Source organism: Ursus arctos, unplaced genomic scaffold (genome assembly GCF_023065955.2).
Source record: "Ursus arctos isolate Adak ecotype North America unplaced genomic scaffold, UrsArc2.0 scaffold_22, whole genome shotgun sequence".
In the NCBI taxonomy this organism is placed as follows: Eukaryota; Metazoa; Chordata; class Mammalia; order Carnivora; family Ursidae; genus Ursus; species Ursus arctos.
Window position 1 is genome coordinate 34,488,708 of NW_026622897.1, and position 18,460 is coordinate 34,507,167.

Sequence of the window (18,460 nt, forward strand, 5' to 3'; positions counted from 1 at the left end):
GATTAAAGTTCTGTCCACAATTTCTGCCCCTCAGGCTTGCAGCACAAAAATGGCTCCTTTTGCCTGATTCAAATACCCATGCTGCTGGTTCTTAACATTCCTGGGCTGGGCAGGGCTAGTTAGGTGGGGTGCCATGCATTCCAACTGTCCAGCAGCTGGTAAATCAAGTGGGTTTTTTTCTTTTTCTGCAGCACTTTAACTTAGGTACAGAATTAGCTTCTCTTATAGCCAGGATACTCTTGTTGCTCTCACCTAAGTAGGCACAGAGAAAAGGGCAAGGACCGGAAAGGGGAAATCATGAATTCCCTCTGTTAGGCCAATAGGTACATTCAGTAGAAATTAGGAGAAGGTTTTACCGCATCAACCAGCATCTGCTGCTGGAGGAGAAGCTGCTGTTTCTGCTCCAGGATCTGCCTCTGTAGAGTCTGTTTCTTTCCCATCAATTGCTGATTCAACAGTGATTGCGGGGAGTTCATGTAACCACTTCCGCTGTTTGGATTTGAGCAGGGGTTGGGACTTGGACTGGGGCCTGTGTTCTGGCCTACCACAGAGTGTTGATCCTAAAGAAGAGAAGGGGGTGGGAGGGGGAAGCTACTGTGAATTAAAAGAAGAAAAATGTAGCACAAAGATCATAAGCTTAGATTCCGAACATTTTTCATCTTAAGATCAAACATGGTTAAATGGGTTGGAGATCAGAGAATTGCCTTTTAAATGTAGGAGAAATAAATGCATATTACAGCAACCAAAGCAGCTGGGTTAATGACATTAGGGCACTGGAAAAGCTCCCATATGATTCTGATGGTGGAGCCTCCACATTCCAGAAGGCGTTTATGGAACCTCAAAGAAAACAACCATAAAAACATATGGCAAACCTCTCAATTGCTCAGGAACAAACACATCATAAAGTAACAAGTTCTTCCTTTTCCTTAAAGTTAGCACATATCATTGCTGATCCTGCAACGAAAATTGTTTTAATGCATATGTTTAAAAGTTGAATAACCATTTTGGTCAGAAGGGGCCTAGCTTTCTGTGATAAGATGGGAAGACCTGTGAGTTTCTGTTTTACAAACACTCTGAAACCTGGAAGGGACTTTACTTTTCAGAGACTTGTCAATTTTGGTCCCTGGTCGGGAAATCAGGAATTTCAGTGTATCAATCAATAAAAGAACACCCAACAGACAATGAGAAAGTATTGATTAGAAACTCAATGTTTATAGTGGTAATATTGGCTATTGGTGAATTGCCATTCTAACTCAAAGTCTCTACCAATATTAAGGCATTGCCCCTGCAGGGCAGAAAGCTAAAACTAACCCAGTGTTTTCATAAATTCCCAATGCCGTGTTCAGGCTTGTACACTGTTGGGGTTACAAGAACTCTTCCCACCTTGAAGAATGTATCTAATTAAGGAAGAAATGGCATGCTTACATGTAAAAACACAAGAAAATACAGAATCAAGTCTTAGATATGATACACGTACTAAGTCAAAAGTCCTCACACTTTGATGATATTCATTGGGTAAACAGATGCTCTGGCCTTGCTCCAGAAATTCTGAGGCTCTAGACTGGGTCCCTGGTCAGGAAATTCTAATACTCATTGGTTCAGGGTATGCTCTTTGAGAAACACTGGATTATAGGAGCAATAAAATCCAACTTCATTCCCCATCTGGACTATGAAGTTACAAGAGATTAAAAAGATAAAGCAACTCTCATGATGCCTGATGAGCAGTCATATATACTCCATTTGTGGAAAGTCTCCTCCCTTTTACCTCCTTCTTTTTCTCTAGTTATCTACAATGCAAAAAAAAAAAAAAAAAAGCCACCAGTCCACAGCCCGGAGAAATAGGAAATATGGCCTTGCTTTAGCAATTCCTAGGGCTACAGAGCTCACCAACTACCCCAAAAGCAAAGGGATGCAAAATAATCCTAAAGATGACCAGGCACAGAACCTTACTACAGGCCTCAATGTGTTAAGTGATTGATGACATTTAATCCTCCCAACGAAACAATGAGCAAGAACTAGTATTATCGTCCCAGTTTTGCAGATGAGAAACCTGAGCTCAGAGATCACACAAGTAGTTGAGGAAGATTTGAGGCCAGGTCTGTCTGACTTCAGAATTCTTTCTCAACCACTGTACCTGTTGTTTCTCAGCTAAGGGGAGACGTGTTGAGGAAGAAGGTGCTTGTCCTTCTAAATTGTGCAGACCCACCTGCCCATGGAGCAATTGGTGATTGAGCACCCTCCGCAGGGGTGAGCACCCTCAGTCAGGCACGTGGAGGGGAGTGTGGTGGGGAGAAGGGCAGGCTGTGGGGTCTGGGAGGGGGGCGGTCCTCCTCACCACTTCACTAAAAATACCAGGAGCCATCTCCGAGCAGACACATCCTCCGTGCAGCTTTAAATAACCAGCCTCCGACACCTCTGCACACAATGCCCAGTCAGTTCTCTCCAAGTTAAATCCGTCTTGGTTCTTGGCGGAAAAGGTTCACCCCACATGTCCTACAAGCCACGAGGGATGTGGGCCTGGAGACAAGCGCGCGAGGGTCATTAACACAATGGCAGTGGATGATCTGTGCCTTGAGCGCTCTTGGGGGGCAGGTAGAGAAGGAAGTACCCAGAGGACTGAGCGTGGAATCTTTGTCCACCCACACAAACAAGAGGGAAGCAGAGCCCATAACAGGGAGAAACGTGGAGGGAGGGGTCAGACAAGAGTAAAGATGACCAAAAGTGATGCTAGAAGAAATCAAGGTGAGAGAGAATATAGTGGAGGCAGTGGTTGGCCCTTCACTCTCCACCCTCAAGCAGAATGGAAACCATCTGCTCTTTTCTGAGATATAATAATTTGAAGTTTAGTGCAAGACTGTGTGTGAAAAGAGGATTTCATGTTTTAAGAAGCCGGCTGACAAACATACACAAAAATTCAATGCATTTTTCTTCTCAGTCTTCTTTGCACGGTCACACAGTGCACAAGATCATGAGCTCTGTAGATGAGCCTGTCGGAATTCCTATCTCGGGTCTGGCACTTATTGGCTGCGTGATCTGGGAAAAGTTAATTTACCTCCACGAGCCTCAACATCCTTATCTGTAAAATGGGCACAATAACAGTACTGACTTCATGGGGTCTCTGTGAGAATGAGAGGAAATGATACAATGCCAATAATGTGAAGCACAGAGTTCGCACTTAATAAGCGAGAACTGCTCATAATTGTTCGTGTATTTCCACACACAGGAGCAGGAGTCTGTTTTGTTTCTTTAGTATGAAGCAGGACTTGCAGATGGCACAGAGCTGTTCCGTGTTGACTCATCAGAAATGCAGAGGTCTCCATTGCATTGCAGAGACTGAGCTACTGATGGACTCGGGAAATGACTACATCCTCCTACTTGGAGATGTCGGAAGAGGAGCTGAGAGCCATTCTCTGATGGAAGATCTTTTGGAGGGGGTTTCCTTCTTCCAGGTTAGGGGTTTGGCTCAGGGCCCTGATACATTGTTTTGTTCTGTGCTGGTTTTTATTTCTTAATATCCAATTATTTATTAATAGAGGAGCCAATATACACTTACTAAGTATTGCGCCTTAACTTCTTCATTTGTAAAACTGAAGTAATTATATTAATGACATAAAACTAAACCAGATGAAATTTAGAACAGTTCTAGGCACTTTGTAGGTACTCGATTACATTTTAGCAATTAATATTTGTCTTCTTTATTATTTTGCCTATGGCAGAGATGTTTTAGAAACAATTATGTCTGTGAAGAAGTTTATGCTGTAAGTGTATTCGGATTGCATATGCAGTGTGTTTAGCTCCCATCATATTTTATTTTTGTTTTTTGTTTTCTTAATTCTGCAACTTTAATGTAACACTGATACCAAAAACATGAAAACACGACAAAAGCACACAATGAAAGCAGGAAGGGCAAAGACAGCTTCCTCTCGCGTGCCATCTTGGATGGGCAGGTCGAAGGTGCCCAGAGTGCTGTGTTAAAAAGGAAACTGAGGAAGCTCTCTGGTCTGGTGAGCGACTGCTGCAGGTCATCAGCGTTGTCGGATCTGGGAGAAGTCGACACTTGTTCTGGCGGCATTTCTGGTCTGGACAGTGGAGCTGGTGCTGGGCCCATCTAGAATGTGGTGCTGGCCCCACCATTGGAGCCAAGGCAGATGCCAGCTCTCCCAGCAGTTCTGTTGGCATGGTCACCATACAGAATGTACGGATGGTACCTGGCCCAGAAGGCCAAGGGAATCCCGGCCCAGCGAATGCTAAAATCTCCATGTTCATCTGGGCCCTCATCTGGGCTCTGGCATGTTCCACAGCCATGTCCACCTCCATCGTCTTGAATGCATCATCCACAGCCTCCAAGAAACGAGCCTTCCCTTCCTGGGGTCTCAGTTCTGATGCTGGGTGATGAATCTCAGCACACTCATCTCGCTGTTCTCGTGGAGGGCTCTCAAGCCCCAGAGAAATTCATACTTGGGTGGGCTACTATTGAGTACTTCTTGTACTCCTGGTACATCAGTGCGAGAGGACGATAAACGCTTGCGTCCAGCCAGGCAGACCTGTTGTACCAGTGGCTCCCAGGTGGCCCTTTCCCAGCCCCAAGGCTGCATCTCAGTTCTTGTGGGGGGCTGTCCTGATCCTCCAGCCCATGCCTCACACCCACGCTCGTTCCCAGGGTTTCTGCCTCCAGGATTGAGCCCTACAAAGCCTTTGGCTGCTGGTCCTATCCAGAAGCCATGTAGAGGTGCAGGGTGGGACATGTGTAGGGTGTCTGTTCATAGGAAGGCCACACGTTTTGTGCCCTTTTTCACATCAAACCCAGATTCCTGTTGGGTGTGTTATAAACAGAGAAGCCATTTCTTCAGGCTCCCTGCTCTGAGCACACCCCATGCTCCCATCATATTTTTAAACACGAGTTGTGCCTTCCAGTGAGCCACAGTCCCCACTATTTCTTATTTTATTATATCTGCCCATTTCCCTCATTTCTATTACTTGCCTGGCTTATGTAGGCATTTGAGGTTAAGATCTCTGGCTTATAGTTTATCTGGGAATCTAAGATGCACACATCACATACCCTATGTACATCCTCACTCAAAGTTACTGCAGGAAAAAGCAATGCACAACAATTTCCATTAAATAGTATGATATCTACTGGTGCTTTAAGATTAAAATCCAGGTCGTCTAATGCCTAATCTAGTCACCTATGCATCCGTCCATCTATCCATTCATGAATTTCGATAAATTTTACTGAATATCTACAATATGCTAGGCAGTTTTCTATTTTCTAGAGATTAAAAAATTACTTAGAAAGGGGAAAAATGAAGAGAAAGAGGTGGGCAGAATGCTTAGTGTTGGCAAAATTGGCGAACTTCAAAATAATTTCCAGGGAAATCTGGAAAACTAGCTTCCTCTAAGATTTAGAAAAGATCTGCATACCAAGAAAATGTAACTACGTCCCTTTCTCTCTCTAATCAAACAGATGGACGGTGCTAAATTTAGTTTCATTCCTTCACAATACCAAAGGATATAAAAATAAGAGATAAGCTCTCTTCTGGAATTTTGTACAAGATTTTTAAGCCTTGTAGCTTCTGGCCCATGGGCCTCACCATGTACTCTACCGTACACATTCTTTCATTTCATGATTGAAGTAATATTTGGCTGCTGCTACATTTTTTTGCCCTTATGTTAGCTATGAAACATGAAACACCTCCTTACACAGGCTTGCTGTCATTGCCAAGATGTTGTGCAAACTTTAGTACATAAAATATTTTGAAAGAAAAATATGCTCTGCTGCGTTGGCTTTGATTTCCATATTCAGCCTCACTCTTTGCCTTCCGTTCAGCCCATGTAGAACTTGGCCTAATACAAATCAATCTGGTTCTATTTCAACACTCATGGTCTCCTTAAAGCTTGTGAAGACCATGGTAAAAATGGCAATCCTCAGCCTGTAGATGAAAGAGTGTGTGTGTGTGTGTGTGTGTGTGTGTGTGTGTGTGTGTGTGTGATTGTGAATGATCTAGGTCATTTCCACTGATGCAGTCTTTTATGACAGAAAACCCAGTTTTCTAGAGAAACTGGACTTGAAGGCTGATTTGGCAGCTAATAACAGCCATATGATTGGTTCAAATCATGAACCTGAATGATCTTTCATTTTATGAGTGTATGTATTTTCTCTTTCCACCAATAAAATCACAGTATTTGATGCTAATCTACAAAATAGGCTTCTGATCCTATCCTCCCGGGATTTAATATACATTTACATTTAATACACACTTACAGTTTTTCACATTTGCATGTGTGTGTCTGTATGTATTTAAGAGTTTAAAGTCCATTATAATATTAGTGAAGCCACTGAGTTAGAGTAGTACACCAGCGCTGAGATACGGTTAAAAAAGTACTGTATGGTGACTAACATAATATAATAAAAAATATTATTATAATAAAAAAATTAAATTGAAAAGAAAAAAGATTCTTGCTCCTGCTTTTAATCCAGCACAGGACTGCCAGGCCAATAAAAGCATATCTGTGTTCTTCTAATAAAGTTCTGCCAATAAGTAAGCTATATCTTTAGAATTATTATCTTCACTCTACCTGATTCATTTATTCAACAAGTATTTTTTGAGCATCTACTATGCATTCTTCTAGGCCTTGGGGATCACAGTTCAGGCAGCCTATTGAGAAACCTTGCAGCTTGTCTGTACTTTCAAGTTTTCCAACTGGACTGCTGAGGGAAAATTTATCTTCCAGAATGGTCTCAAGGATGTTAGAAAACCACTAGTAAATCAGGTGTGTGATGACCAAACCTGTTTGCCAAGGCAAACATAATTCCAAGTTAAGTGGCAGTGTGAGGTTGACTTACACTCACAGGAAGCTAGAAGCATGTTTTAATGTTTGGAAAACATGGTAAAAGAATGCTTTCCCAAATCTGTTACTTTGTTGACTTAGTATCTTGTCCACAGATTACTATGGGAAGCACTAACTCAGCAAGGAGGCAAACCATGTGTCTAGAGGACCTGGTAGAAAATTAAGGAGACACTTGAAATTTGTAAATGGGCACCCTTTTCTTTAGGGGACAAATGACTTGTTCTTCCTGTTATTAACTCTATTTCTCTCAAAGCCAGGTTGAAGTCCTTTTGAAAAAATGTCCAAATTTTACAATTAGAAATAAATTCCACTATTCTAGTCCTAGCAGCTCATTCACCAAGACCTCTTCTTTCAAATTTCAGGGATCAAAATTTAAAGAACCATATGGAAAAAAAAAATCTGATAACTCTTAGTACCACATATCCGAGGACATGCCTGGCCACGGGTCTTACTTTGATAAAATGTCTTTGTAATTCATGCTTAGTATGTGAGAGATCTTTTAAAAAGATGTTAACTAATAAAAATGCTGTGATTACCACTTTCTTTCATTTAATGGAATGCAAAGGCTCTGTCAAGCAGGATTGATTTCAGCAAAAGGTAGACGAGGGTCCAATTAGACCTGTCCTCAAGCAGCAAACAAAAATATCCCCGGTTTCACTGAAGTATGTTAAAATATTAAGACTCATTGAACTCAGCCATTTTTGCTGTTAAAACAGTTCTGTGGACTGAACAGTGTGACATAGTTTCACAAAGCAAGCAAAGTTACCAGGCAGGTATTGTTCTCTTCATATTTAAAAAAAAAAAAAACTCTAAAAAATATTTGTCTTCTTCTGGGTATCTGGGTAAAATGGCTCTCTGTTTTTCTTATTTTGGAAGGGGTATATAATGATTTTTTTTCCCCACAAAAATGAAGTAATGTAAGTTACTTGGGATCCATGAGAGTATTTTGGCGTGGGATGACTGCCCTTTCTTTTTCTTGGCTTCCAGGGCTAGGCATCTGCAATTTGCAAAACAAATTCAAGATAAAGTACCCAGCTGGGCAAGTTTGTACAGTAGATCTCATAAACTGGTTTGCTATTCAATCAATCTTTCTTCCCCCCCTTCTCTCTTTCCCTCTTTTTCCCTGTCTCAATGAACTAACTGCTCAACTGTTCCTCCAGGCTATTCATCTTCTCAACTGTCTACTTATGAAGCCATTTATTTATCTCTATGCCTGAGAAACAAGTTGTCTGAACTGTTTCAGATTCCCTGCAAACTGGCAGCCCCACTAAGTTATTTATTTGGGGCACAGAGAGTGAGGTGGCGGTGTGGGGCTAAAATAATGGAACAGTTCTTGTCTTTCACGGCAACGACAATGATGACAATAATGACAGCAAAACAATTATCAGGAAATTGTCCAGGAAACAACTTTCAAACTGAAAGACTGAAGGGATGAGACACTCCTGTCTTCAGGCTGCCCATCTTCCATTTCAAGGGTCAGCAAACTGTGGCATGACCGGTCAACCCAGATCGCCACCTTTCCTAGTAAACACAGTTCTATTGGAACATAGCCACACACATGCTTTTCTGTGTGGTCTGGGGCTGCCTTCACACGACAGAGCTGCCTTCTTCACAGACCTGAAGAGCTGTGGCAGAGTCCTTATTGCCCACAATGCCTAAAATATTTATTATCTGGCCCTCATGGAAAAAGTTTCCTGACCCTTGCTCTATTTGGCTGTACTGGCCAAGGGATGCTTATATGAAATTGATAAAATGCCTTCAAGAAAGTACCCAGCAATCTTGGAAGGGACTGGCAAGTTGGAAATGAGAAATAGCTATCACAAGATCTGTTTACAATCGCCCTCCACTCCAGCCACCATTACCAACTGTGGCAACTGAAAAAGCATCCAGCGTCATTTTCCAGATGAAGACACTGCCCAGAAAGGTTAACAAAATGACTTGCACGAGGTCACAGACTAACTAAAAGATGAAGAACACACATCCAAATCCTGGAAAACGTATTAAGGAGAGACCAATGGAACAAAATCTATCTGCCTAAGAGAACTGTAGCTTGTCTGATCGATCTGGCTTGTGGGGGTGAGGGGTGGGGCAGGAAAAATGTGGAAAGGTGGAACACGCAAACACAGAAGATTGTATTTGCATTAGTATTTTTCTTTGTCCTTTGCAATTATGAATGGTAGCTGCTTTTTCCTTCCATTTAATAGGGCATTTTTCTTTGCTTGCTCAGAACCTCCTCCTTTACCCTACAGGGAAACCCTGATCATATGTTTACGATCTGTTTGTTTCAAATGATCAGAATGAATTTTGTGGTCACTGTAGAGTTCATCCTTCAGATGTTACCTAATTTTCAAGTCACCAGGACACTGCTTCTATTCTTAGCCTCTGGGGTGGACACTTATTATGGGTTGGCACGGAAGACCAGTTCCATGAGCAAGGAAGCAGCATTTAGGTGGGAGAGTGGCCAGGAACAAAACGTCAGTGGGTCAGGGTGGAGTGGGAAGAGTTTGGTAACTCAGGGGAAGGAATGAGAAATTTTTCTTAAAAGAGAAGTTCTTTAACTTTAGAAGGGCTCTTTGTGGCAGACCTGAAATTTCTGCTCTACAAGTTAGCTTTTAGCTTTCTGTCCCTAGAGCAGTGGTTTCCAACTTTTCTTTGGATAACACAGTCTTTTGAGGGTTTCACAAAGCTATGGATTCTGCCTCTCCTCCCTTCCCCCCAAGTACACATACAACTAACAATTTCGTCTACATTTCCAGAGAGTTTACACGTTTTCTAAACATCCACAGACCATCCATTGACCTCAGGTTGAGAACTCCACCTCCTGCCCCTCAAAGGTTAGTGTTTATGAAAGTAACGAAATGATTTTCCACTTGGATACGTTCTCTACACTGCACTCCCAGCTTAAAACTATCCAGGGCTCCTCTCAGCCTTCGGAATCAAGTCCTAGTTCCTAAAAATGGCAGAGAAGACCCTCCATGACCTGGCCTCTGCATCTTTCTCCAGTTTCATCTCTCAACGCCATGCTTTCTTCACTCTGTCCTAGAGTGAAATTAACCTATTTGCAATTCCTCAAACTCACAGAGCTCCTCCTCTCCGCATTTTTGCATTTGCTCACAACATCTCTGCCTGAAGCCCTCTTCCCCTGCTCCTCTCTATCAAGGGATCACTCATTCTGTCTAGGTTCAGTTCAGATGTCATGTTTTTAGGAAGTCTTCTCTGGCCTCCTAGCGCCGTTTAGTGTCCCTCTCTGTGCTTCCGTAATAACTGGTACTGGCTCATTAGGGACCATTTTTTACTCTGTATCACAACTATTGTTTGCTTATATCTACCTCCCATTAGAAGTGCTTGGAAGGCTGGGATGTTCATCATGTTTTTCCCAGTATATAGCAGACCCTTCATACGTGTGTGTGTGTGTGTGTGTGTGTGTGTTTTGTATAAATAAATACATAGATAAACGAAGAAGACATGTGAAGTAGAAAATGGGGTCAGAGCTTTCTGCTGTCACATGGGATAAAAATGCTAGCTCTTTTCAAAGGCAACTGGAAAGCTAATGCAGGACAGAGAGGCAAAGGTTAAGCAACACTGTTAAATCCAGTGTTGCTTTTCTGAGTGTACCACTTTAGAACGGCCCAGAACATAAAGGATGTTTTAGAAAGGAAAAAGGCTAGTGGTGAGCGATAATGGAGAACATGGTGATGATGATGATGACGACGATGATGGTGGTGGTGGTGGTGGGTAGTAGATATGCTGGAAGGCAAGAAGAAGGCACACCACTGGCGTACAATTTCTACCAATAGTTATCATTTTTTGAAAGCTATGTACGAGGCCCTGTGTTGAGGGCTTGGTATTTATTGTATCATTTAATCTCCTCAATAATTCTGTTTTAATTGTGATTCCCATTTTAAGATGAGGAGATAGGTTAAGAAATTTGTCTTTTTAAAAAAAATATGCCTTTAAAATGCAAAGAACCTTAAAGACTTAATAGAATAAGGTAATTGGCAAAATATTTTTAAAATATCCTTCTGTTCTAAAAGCAATTTGAGTGGGTAGCCAGCAATAGTGAAAAGTGGATTCTGAGATCAGGCAGAACTGGGTTCAAATCCCAACTCTGCTTTTTTCTAACTTGTATGGGGGTAATAATATTTTCCTCAATATTACCTCAACAAATGGCATAAAGGAAGTGAAGTGCTATACTAAGTGAAGTGCTATTTGGTATGCAATAGACTTGAAATAAATGTCAGTATCTCCTCTTAAGTAAGTCTGATATTTACTGAATATCAAACACACCCATTAAGGTACTGGACTAAACAAAATGTAATTTCTCATCATCAGATAGTGAGGACAGCATGCTGTTTATAATAATACCAGCAATAAACCAACAAGCAATAATTATCCAGAGATGTGCTCAGTCATTTGAGCTTCACAATAGCAAAGCATTTCACTACTGCCTCCACCAATTAAAACAAGATTAGGGAATTGTGTTTAAGGGTAATTTTATCTTTTGTTGAGCCTGTGCTATAACTCGTGTTGATATTAATCCCTTCTTCTTCTCCCTTTGGTATAATGTGTAACTACATTAGGCTTATAACTCCTCTGTACGAAAACACTCATTTCAAAGTGACATACGTTAGGAACCGGTTTTCTACCCTAAATTGTGCTTTTCCTCCAGAAGTGTTTGGAAGGTGTTATGGTTTTGGATGAGATAAATATCAACATTTTCTGTTCTCATTGAGAGTGAAGGCAATCCAGTAGACAAGTAGTTAACAGAGAAGGAAGAAAGGGTAAGTGATACCACAGTTCAGAAGGAAGGAAATACTGTTTAAAGGGCTGGTTCTTAAATCAAAATGATGTCTAAATTTTTACGAATTGATTTCCCTAGGTGGCTTCTAACACTTGGGAAGGAATGTAAGATTTTCCCTTTGGAAATAATAATTAAAAAAATAATACAGAATTTTGACGCTAGAATTTCACCTTAATGAAAATTTTATAGACTACTTTTAGCTTCTTATCTCTTTAAGATAGAGAAGTGAGAAATCTAAGAAAATTCTCACATATCTCCTGTGCTATCCCATGACAAAATACTATATAATGGTGATACATGTAATCTTTGTAGTCAAAATGCCTAGGTTTGAATATTTCCTCCATGACTTACTAATTGTTCTTGGGCAAGTTATGATAGTCTCTAAGTCTCAGTTTCTACTCTTAAGGGGCAAATAATACTGCCTGCCTCATACAATTCCTATATAGCTTGAATAAGATTAAGTAGGTAAAATATGCGGCAGTCTTTAGCTCATAGGAAGAATGCAAGAAAAGTTAGCATTATTTTAAACTGTGGTTTTCTTTGACAATTTTTTCCCTTACTCTTCTTACTTATACACACTGACATTATTTCATTGATTCTTGTAGGAATCTGGTTCATGTGACCTGTGAACCTTGCTAATTTTGTAGTCTTTTAACCTCTCTAGGCCTTATTTTCTTCAGTGTTAAAATAATGGAAGTTAGATTATAATCTCTAAATTCCATTCTAGTGCTAGAATTGTTGAAATTCCATTTTTATTGAATCAAGCTAACAATAAATACCACTGTCATGAAATAATTCAATTTCTCTTTTTCATTGAGTCTACAACGCAACTTAACAGCATGACATGCAGTGGTTTTGCCACTCTAATGTACAAATACTGGATTGATCTGGTTGGGGGTGAGGAGCAGGAAATCACACCGGTTTTTCTTCTGAAGTGATTGAAGTAAACAAAACATGAGGCTTGGGGATGGGAATGTTGAGAAAATTCAACCTTAATTCTGGATCTGTTCATATACTTCAGTGTGGAAGGCACAACACAGAAGTATATAGCTTTGCCAATAACATTGGACTTTTCTGAACTAATTCTGTAAAAAGTCTGTTTTTTCCTCTGATTCTGAAAAAAAAATCTACAAAACATTTTGCTAGAGGTAATTTTCATGCTTTGAATATCCATTCTGTGCTAAAACATACAAAATATATTAACCTACAAAGTCGCCCACATATTCTGGCATACCTCCTCTTAAGAGAAATGACAGAATACCTTGATGATTTCAGGTTATCTAATAAACATAGAAATCTGGATGTGCTGACACAACATAGTGATTGTGGCCAATATCTTCAAATGTGTCCATCTACTCTAATGTAACATGATTAGCTATTTTTGAATGTATAATGACCACAAAGGACATTTAAAAAGGAGCCATCTGTTCTCTGTTAAATGTAGCCCTGAAGTCTCCCTTGGATTAGTAAAGCAAGCCACTAAATACTTCAGTGGGACTTCAAAAAAGCTCAGTTCTCCCTAAGAATCACTAAGGGATGAACTTCAAAAGATTAGAGGTTTCACTTGGATCAATTCCCAGAAAATCAGGTTATTTACCAAATCTTATTTATGCAAACTATACAAACACATTTTGATCTTTAGAGTACCGAAATAATGTTTTAGAAAAATGATAACCTCAAATGAAAAGTCCACTGTGGAAAAGAATGAGGAAGGTCAACTTTCTTTGGTTTGATTATCTGTCTACATTGATCAAATCAGCTGTACAACTACTACCAGATCTGCTGTTACTTTATGGTTATAACTCTAGAAAGAAGGTACCTAAAATTTTTATTAATTCTGTTGAGTAATAAGATTGGGGATGTCTTAACACACACACACACACACACACACACACACACACACACACACACAGAGACGCAGTATTTTAGCTTCTCTGTGTCTGTTTGGATTACAAGATGGTGGAGACTACTAAACCATTTTTAGACATCAACCACTTTTTATGACATTATTTCATTTACAAGGATTTCTAGTATAACTTTGGGTTTACAAGCTGAACCCATCAATTCATCTGAATAGAGAATTCAGAATAAGACAGATCTATCTTGGCACTGTCCAACATAGTTGACTGCTATTGCTTAAGTTCTAATCACATCTTGTATTTATCTTTGTTATAGAATATATCAGTTATTTATTTACATGTATGTTTTCTCTTACTACACTATTATTACTTCAAGAACATGGATTTTTTTATTCATCTATGCATTTCTATTAGCACACATAAGCCTGACATAAAATCGATACTTGGAATATATTTGTTGTTAAATAAATAATATGTAACTACTTGAAAATCAGATAAACTTAATCTATAATATGATTTGCAATTATTTAGGTGTTACTAAGAAAGTAACATATATATCAAAAGTTTTCAGTGAAATAACAAGTATCAGTATCAAATATCATACAAAATGCCTCACTTAGGAATAGTTACTATTGTCAATTCAAGATACCATACAAGTCTTTTTGTTTCTAATTAAAACCTTGAACTTAAATTTAGCACATGCAGAGTTCTGTGAACTTTTAAACTTTTTTTTTTTTCTCAGCAATCTGGGTAGGTTGATTGTATTGGATTCTGTTACTTGTAACTGGAAACAGATCCTTGATTTGAAAACAACTGTCCAGTGATTTTTCAATTGGGTAAACATTTGTGGCTTATGTTCCTAACGGCTGATCAGGAGAATGCATGAGGGGAGACCGATCTATTGTACAGTTACCAGTGTTTACACTGTTTTGTGTTTTCCAGATCCATGTGGTACTTTTTAAAAGGATATACATCTGGGACTGCAACAGCTCTTCAGCTGCCAGCTGCATCCAAATAGCAGTTCATTTAGTATATATCTGAGCATTTCTGAGTATTTAAATCAAAACTGTGACTAAATTTGAGCCAATTGGATTCCCTTTATAATTTAAAAATATTGTTATCTAGCCATCCACATAAGAAAAGAAGCCCACAAAAATAATTTTTTTTTTAAATTTCTAGTCTGTCCACAAACTTAACAGAATGTGGGCCAAGTATGTGAAATGTCACAATACTGGATATGGTAGAGACTTAAAATCCACCAACTATCTTCTTTGCCTCCAATATGACCAAATAATTGGCTTGAAAATGTTAGTTAACTAAACAAATTAACTGAATCAAGCAGTTGTTTTTGGTAAGACACAGCTTCATTATCTCTTCTAAGGACCTGATTTACCTGATAGATTTTTAGTTGAAGTTCACCACATTTATTTAATCCTTGCCAGGTCTTGCTTTCTTTTTTTTTTTTCCTTTTAATTTAAGAGAGAGAGAGAGTAAGAGAATACAAGCAGGGGGAAGAGCAAAGGGAGAGGGAGAAGAAGCAGGCTCCCCGCCAAGCAGGGAGCCTGACACTGGGTTTGATCCCAGGACTCTGGGATCATGACCTGAGCTGAAGGCAGAGATGCTGAACCGACTGAGCCACCCAGGCACCCTAGTATTCCATTTTAGAAATGTGATTAAATTAATCAGTATTTTGAGGGTTAATTAAGCTGAAGCATTTTGAGCTCTTTAGAAACAAAATAACATTGGTCGATGTCATGTTAATGCACAACTGCCCGGCTATAGAGACCATATAAAGGAAGGGCAATTCAGTTCCTTTAAAAGAAATAAACAGCCCACTCAATGCTGAAGATTGCCATCCTCATGTACAGCAGTTCTTCTATACCCTAGTGCTACAACTTCCCCTTTACTTCTCAATTAAATCTGAATATTTTTTCTCACACGTATTTTTTTTATTCTATCTGAATTTTTTTTTTTTTTTTTGCAGTTGGGTTCATGGTTTTCTCCTAGGTAATACACCACTCATTCATATACCCTGCTATATAGCTTTTCATACCAAGAAGATATTAATCTTTGGGTCTTATCTGGCATTTGGTTATAAAAGTAAGTGAGATGATCACTGTTTTTAGGAGGAAAAGCAATACATTTGGATAATATAGTTTATTTTAGTAATTTGACCATATTGATCACTTTCAAAGATCGAAGAGAGTCTATTGGTATGTGGCGAATAACTTTTAGTCAAGTTAACATCAGTGGAATTAACTTGGGTACCTACTACTACACTGGTCTTTAGAGGGTAGAAGAAAACAGGGACATTGATGTATGATCCCTTCACTTCTTAGGGAAGCCATGAAAAGTGTGGTAATTTAACCGTAAGCATCTATTATAGTAAAGGAAGGCTGCAGTGTTTCTATTTAAATGCAAATAATAATTCACATCGTTGTATAGAGAGTTATTTATTTCGATGTGTTCTTCCTGCCAGGATTTTAGGCTAGCCACTAGAAATATTGTCCAAGGACGTCTGTTCAAGGCTCTCCCGCACAACATGGTCGAGTATTCCTTAATGTTTCTATCTATGGTCAAGGATAAAAAAAACAATTATATCTACGGTCAAGGATAAAAAAACAGTCAGGCCTACCAGAATTTATAAAGCGTGGCTTATTAAAGGATATTCCTCAGAGGGCTGCAGTTCCATGAACTGAATCGGGAACAATTTGCAGCACTGGGGACGATCTACTTACTGCACACTGTTAATATGTCTTAAATGACCAAGCCAGTTATAATTACCAGTATCATTGCAAACCTCCTGATTTCTGTCTTAATTTAGGATATTTCCTCATTCTAACCCCAGCAGATAAATCCTGCCGTCAGAGAACATTTCCATTCCGTATCTTTAATCACATGTGGATACGTATATAAACGCATAGGTGAGAGTATGAAATTGGGGTTTATAAGTTATATACTGTGACTGTTTTGCCAAGCAAACTGGATATCTGTTTAGAGATGTAAATAAAAACTGGTTTTCCTGTTTGGAAGGATTTAGAGCAAATCTACTGAGAGACACAGCGGCAGACTGAAAGGGCTTTCCCAGGCCTCTGTCTACCTTTGTATGCAGGGGACACTCTGGAGGGGCAGCTCCCTGGGTTACGCGAGATCATTTCTGGTATCTGCAGAACATTCAGTTATCCGCAGATTATGCCATGGATGAGTTAGGAGGAAAAAGAGCAAAAGGAAGGAAGAATAAGGGCCTGTGATATTTTGAGCCAAATAGTTATTATATAAGATGTAAATCAGGAGAAAAGTCGCTTCATGCAGACATCAAAAAACCATAGCAGGTTTTACTTGTTAGAGAGAAATCTTTTAGTTATTCCGTATCTTTTAGTCCTTCCACAGAAGGATATATTTTAGAAGTAATTTCATGATAATGATGCAGTGAGGTTTATAAGAATTTTAGAGTTTTTTAAGGTCACATCAACCCAGAAGAATCATTTTTTATGTTTAAAAATAGTATTTTTCCTCCATTGATCTTTTTATAGCAGTAAAATAAAGATTCAAAAAATGGTTATGCAAAAGTCCATAAGCCAGCTAGTCAATGACAGAATAAGTGGGATTTTTTTTCTTAGCCTTTAGAAAAATGCCAACACACACTTCAGCCTCACATGATTTGGTGGTTAAGGATTTGGTTTGCAAAGCACGATTCAATGTTTTATTTATAGAAGGCAAAAGAAATGGTAACACGACTTTAAATTTTGATTTCCAAATATCTGTGTTTGTCAAAAAGAAAAGGGGTCCGTGTGTATGTGCGTGTGTGTGGCTGGAGAAGGGTCTTTCTACCATCACTACCATAAAATCTACCTCTATTTCTTTTATTGTTAAACTTTGTCAAAACTGTTTTGCTAAAATCTCATACACCAGAAGTCAGCCGAGCCAAACTCTTGGATATCTGTCCTCTATTCTGGGGCTGGAGTAAGTTCGGGAAACAGACTGTCCAGAGCCTCTTCTTCAAGCACCACTAGCAGGCACTGTTAGAGCATTTTCACTCAAGTGCGTTCGACTTGGGCAAACCGGGAACAGCGGCTTACATCAACTGAGGATCAGTGAACACCATCTCATAGCAACAGACACCAAAACAGTCCCTCATTACAAGCCTTGTCCGACAATCAAGTCTTTAACGAGAACAAAGGTTGACAGTGATTAATCATTAAGCAGTTCCTTGTTCCTTGATGCACGTGTTCTCGGCAGCCTCCTGCAGAGGCAGTCTGGCATATTTCCTGTCCCCGTGCTCCACTGTGCCATGTCTGAAGGGACACCCAGGCAGCCTTCTCACTATTTTAATTTCAAATGCTACAAACATCTACAGAGTTTCTATGTGCACATGTCTTGACTTTTATTCTGAGCCTGGCAGACTCTGAATGGATATAGGGAGTGAGAACATAATAAGCCGTTAACTCCACATCTGCTTACTAGATTATGTTCAAAGACCGTATAAGAAATTGATTAAACACTGTTTTCTAGAATAAACCTTTGAAATCTGTTTGTTTCCTTAAGCAACACAAGACGTTGATATAATTTAGTTGTGCCATGTACATAAGACACCTTTACTACTGTTTCTACATAAAAATAGCTTCTATGCTGACAAAGCGCCATGCTTTAAAATGCAATAAAAATATTTTCAGAAATCCTCTTTCAAATAATTCTGTTTCACGAAGCAACCGATTTGTAATGTTAACTGACATCGCCATCGTTTCATTCCATGCTCTCTTTTGTTGTGTGTTTTTAATTCGTTGACTAGGTACTATTTATCTATCTTAGCTGGCTATGCAATGGTATATGAATTCATCTTAATAGGCTGACTTGGAGGTTCTGTTTTTTTTTCTCTTTTAACATGTAAATAACACTACAAATAACACTATGTTACCTATGAACTAGGAGGTCAGGTGAAGAGGAAAGAGTA

General features: G+C 39.4%; 1 protein-coding gene and 1 non-coding gene across 3 annotated transcripts in view; both read right to left on the reverse strand.

Annotated features, from left to right (window-relative positions):
* The window catches only part of MAML2 (mastermind like transcriptional coactivator 2), a 331,519-nt gene that overhangs the window by 11,714 nt on the left and 301,345 nt on the right, over positions 1-18,460 (reverse strand). The window contains exon 3 of one of the 2 annotated variants that reach the window (XM_026505295.4): positions 357-560. The exons of the other annotated variant lie outside the window; for it this stretch is intronic. Within the exon in view, the coding sequence (XP_026361080.2) occupies positions 357-560 (204 nt within the window). The remainder of the gene's footprint in view (positions 1-356; positions 561-18,460) is intronic. 2 annotated transcript variants of the gene reach the window in all.
* LOC113260248 (small nucleolar RNA SNORA11) lies at positions 4,744-4,873 on the reverse strand. The gene has a single exon (XR_003317884.1). It is a non-coding gene; the product is annotated as a small nucleolar RNA SNORA11 (small nucleolar RNA).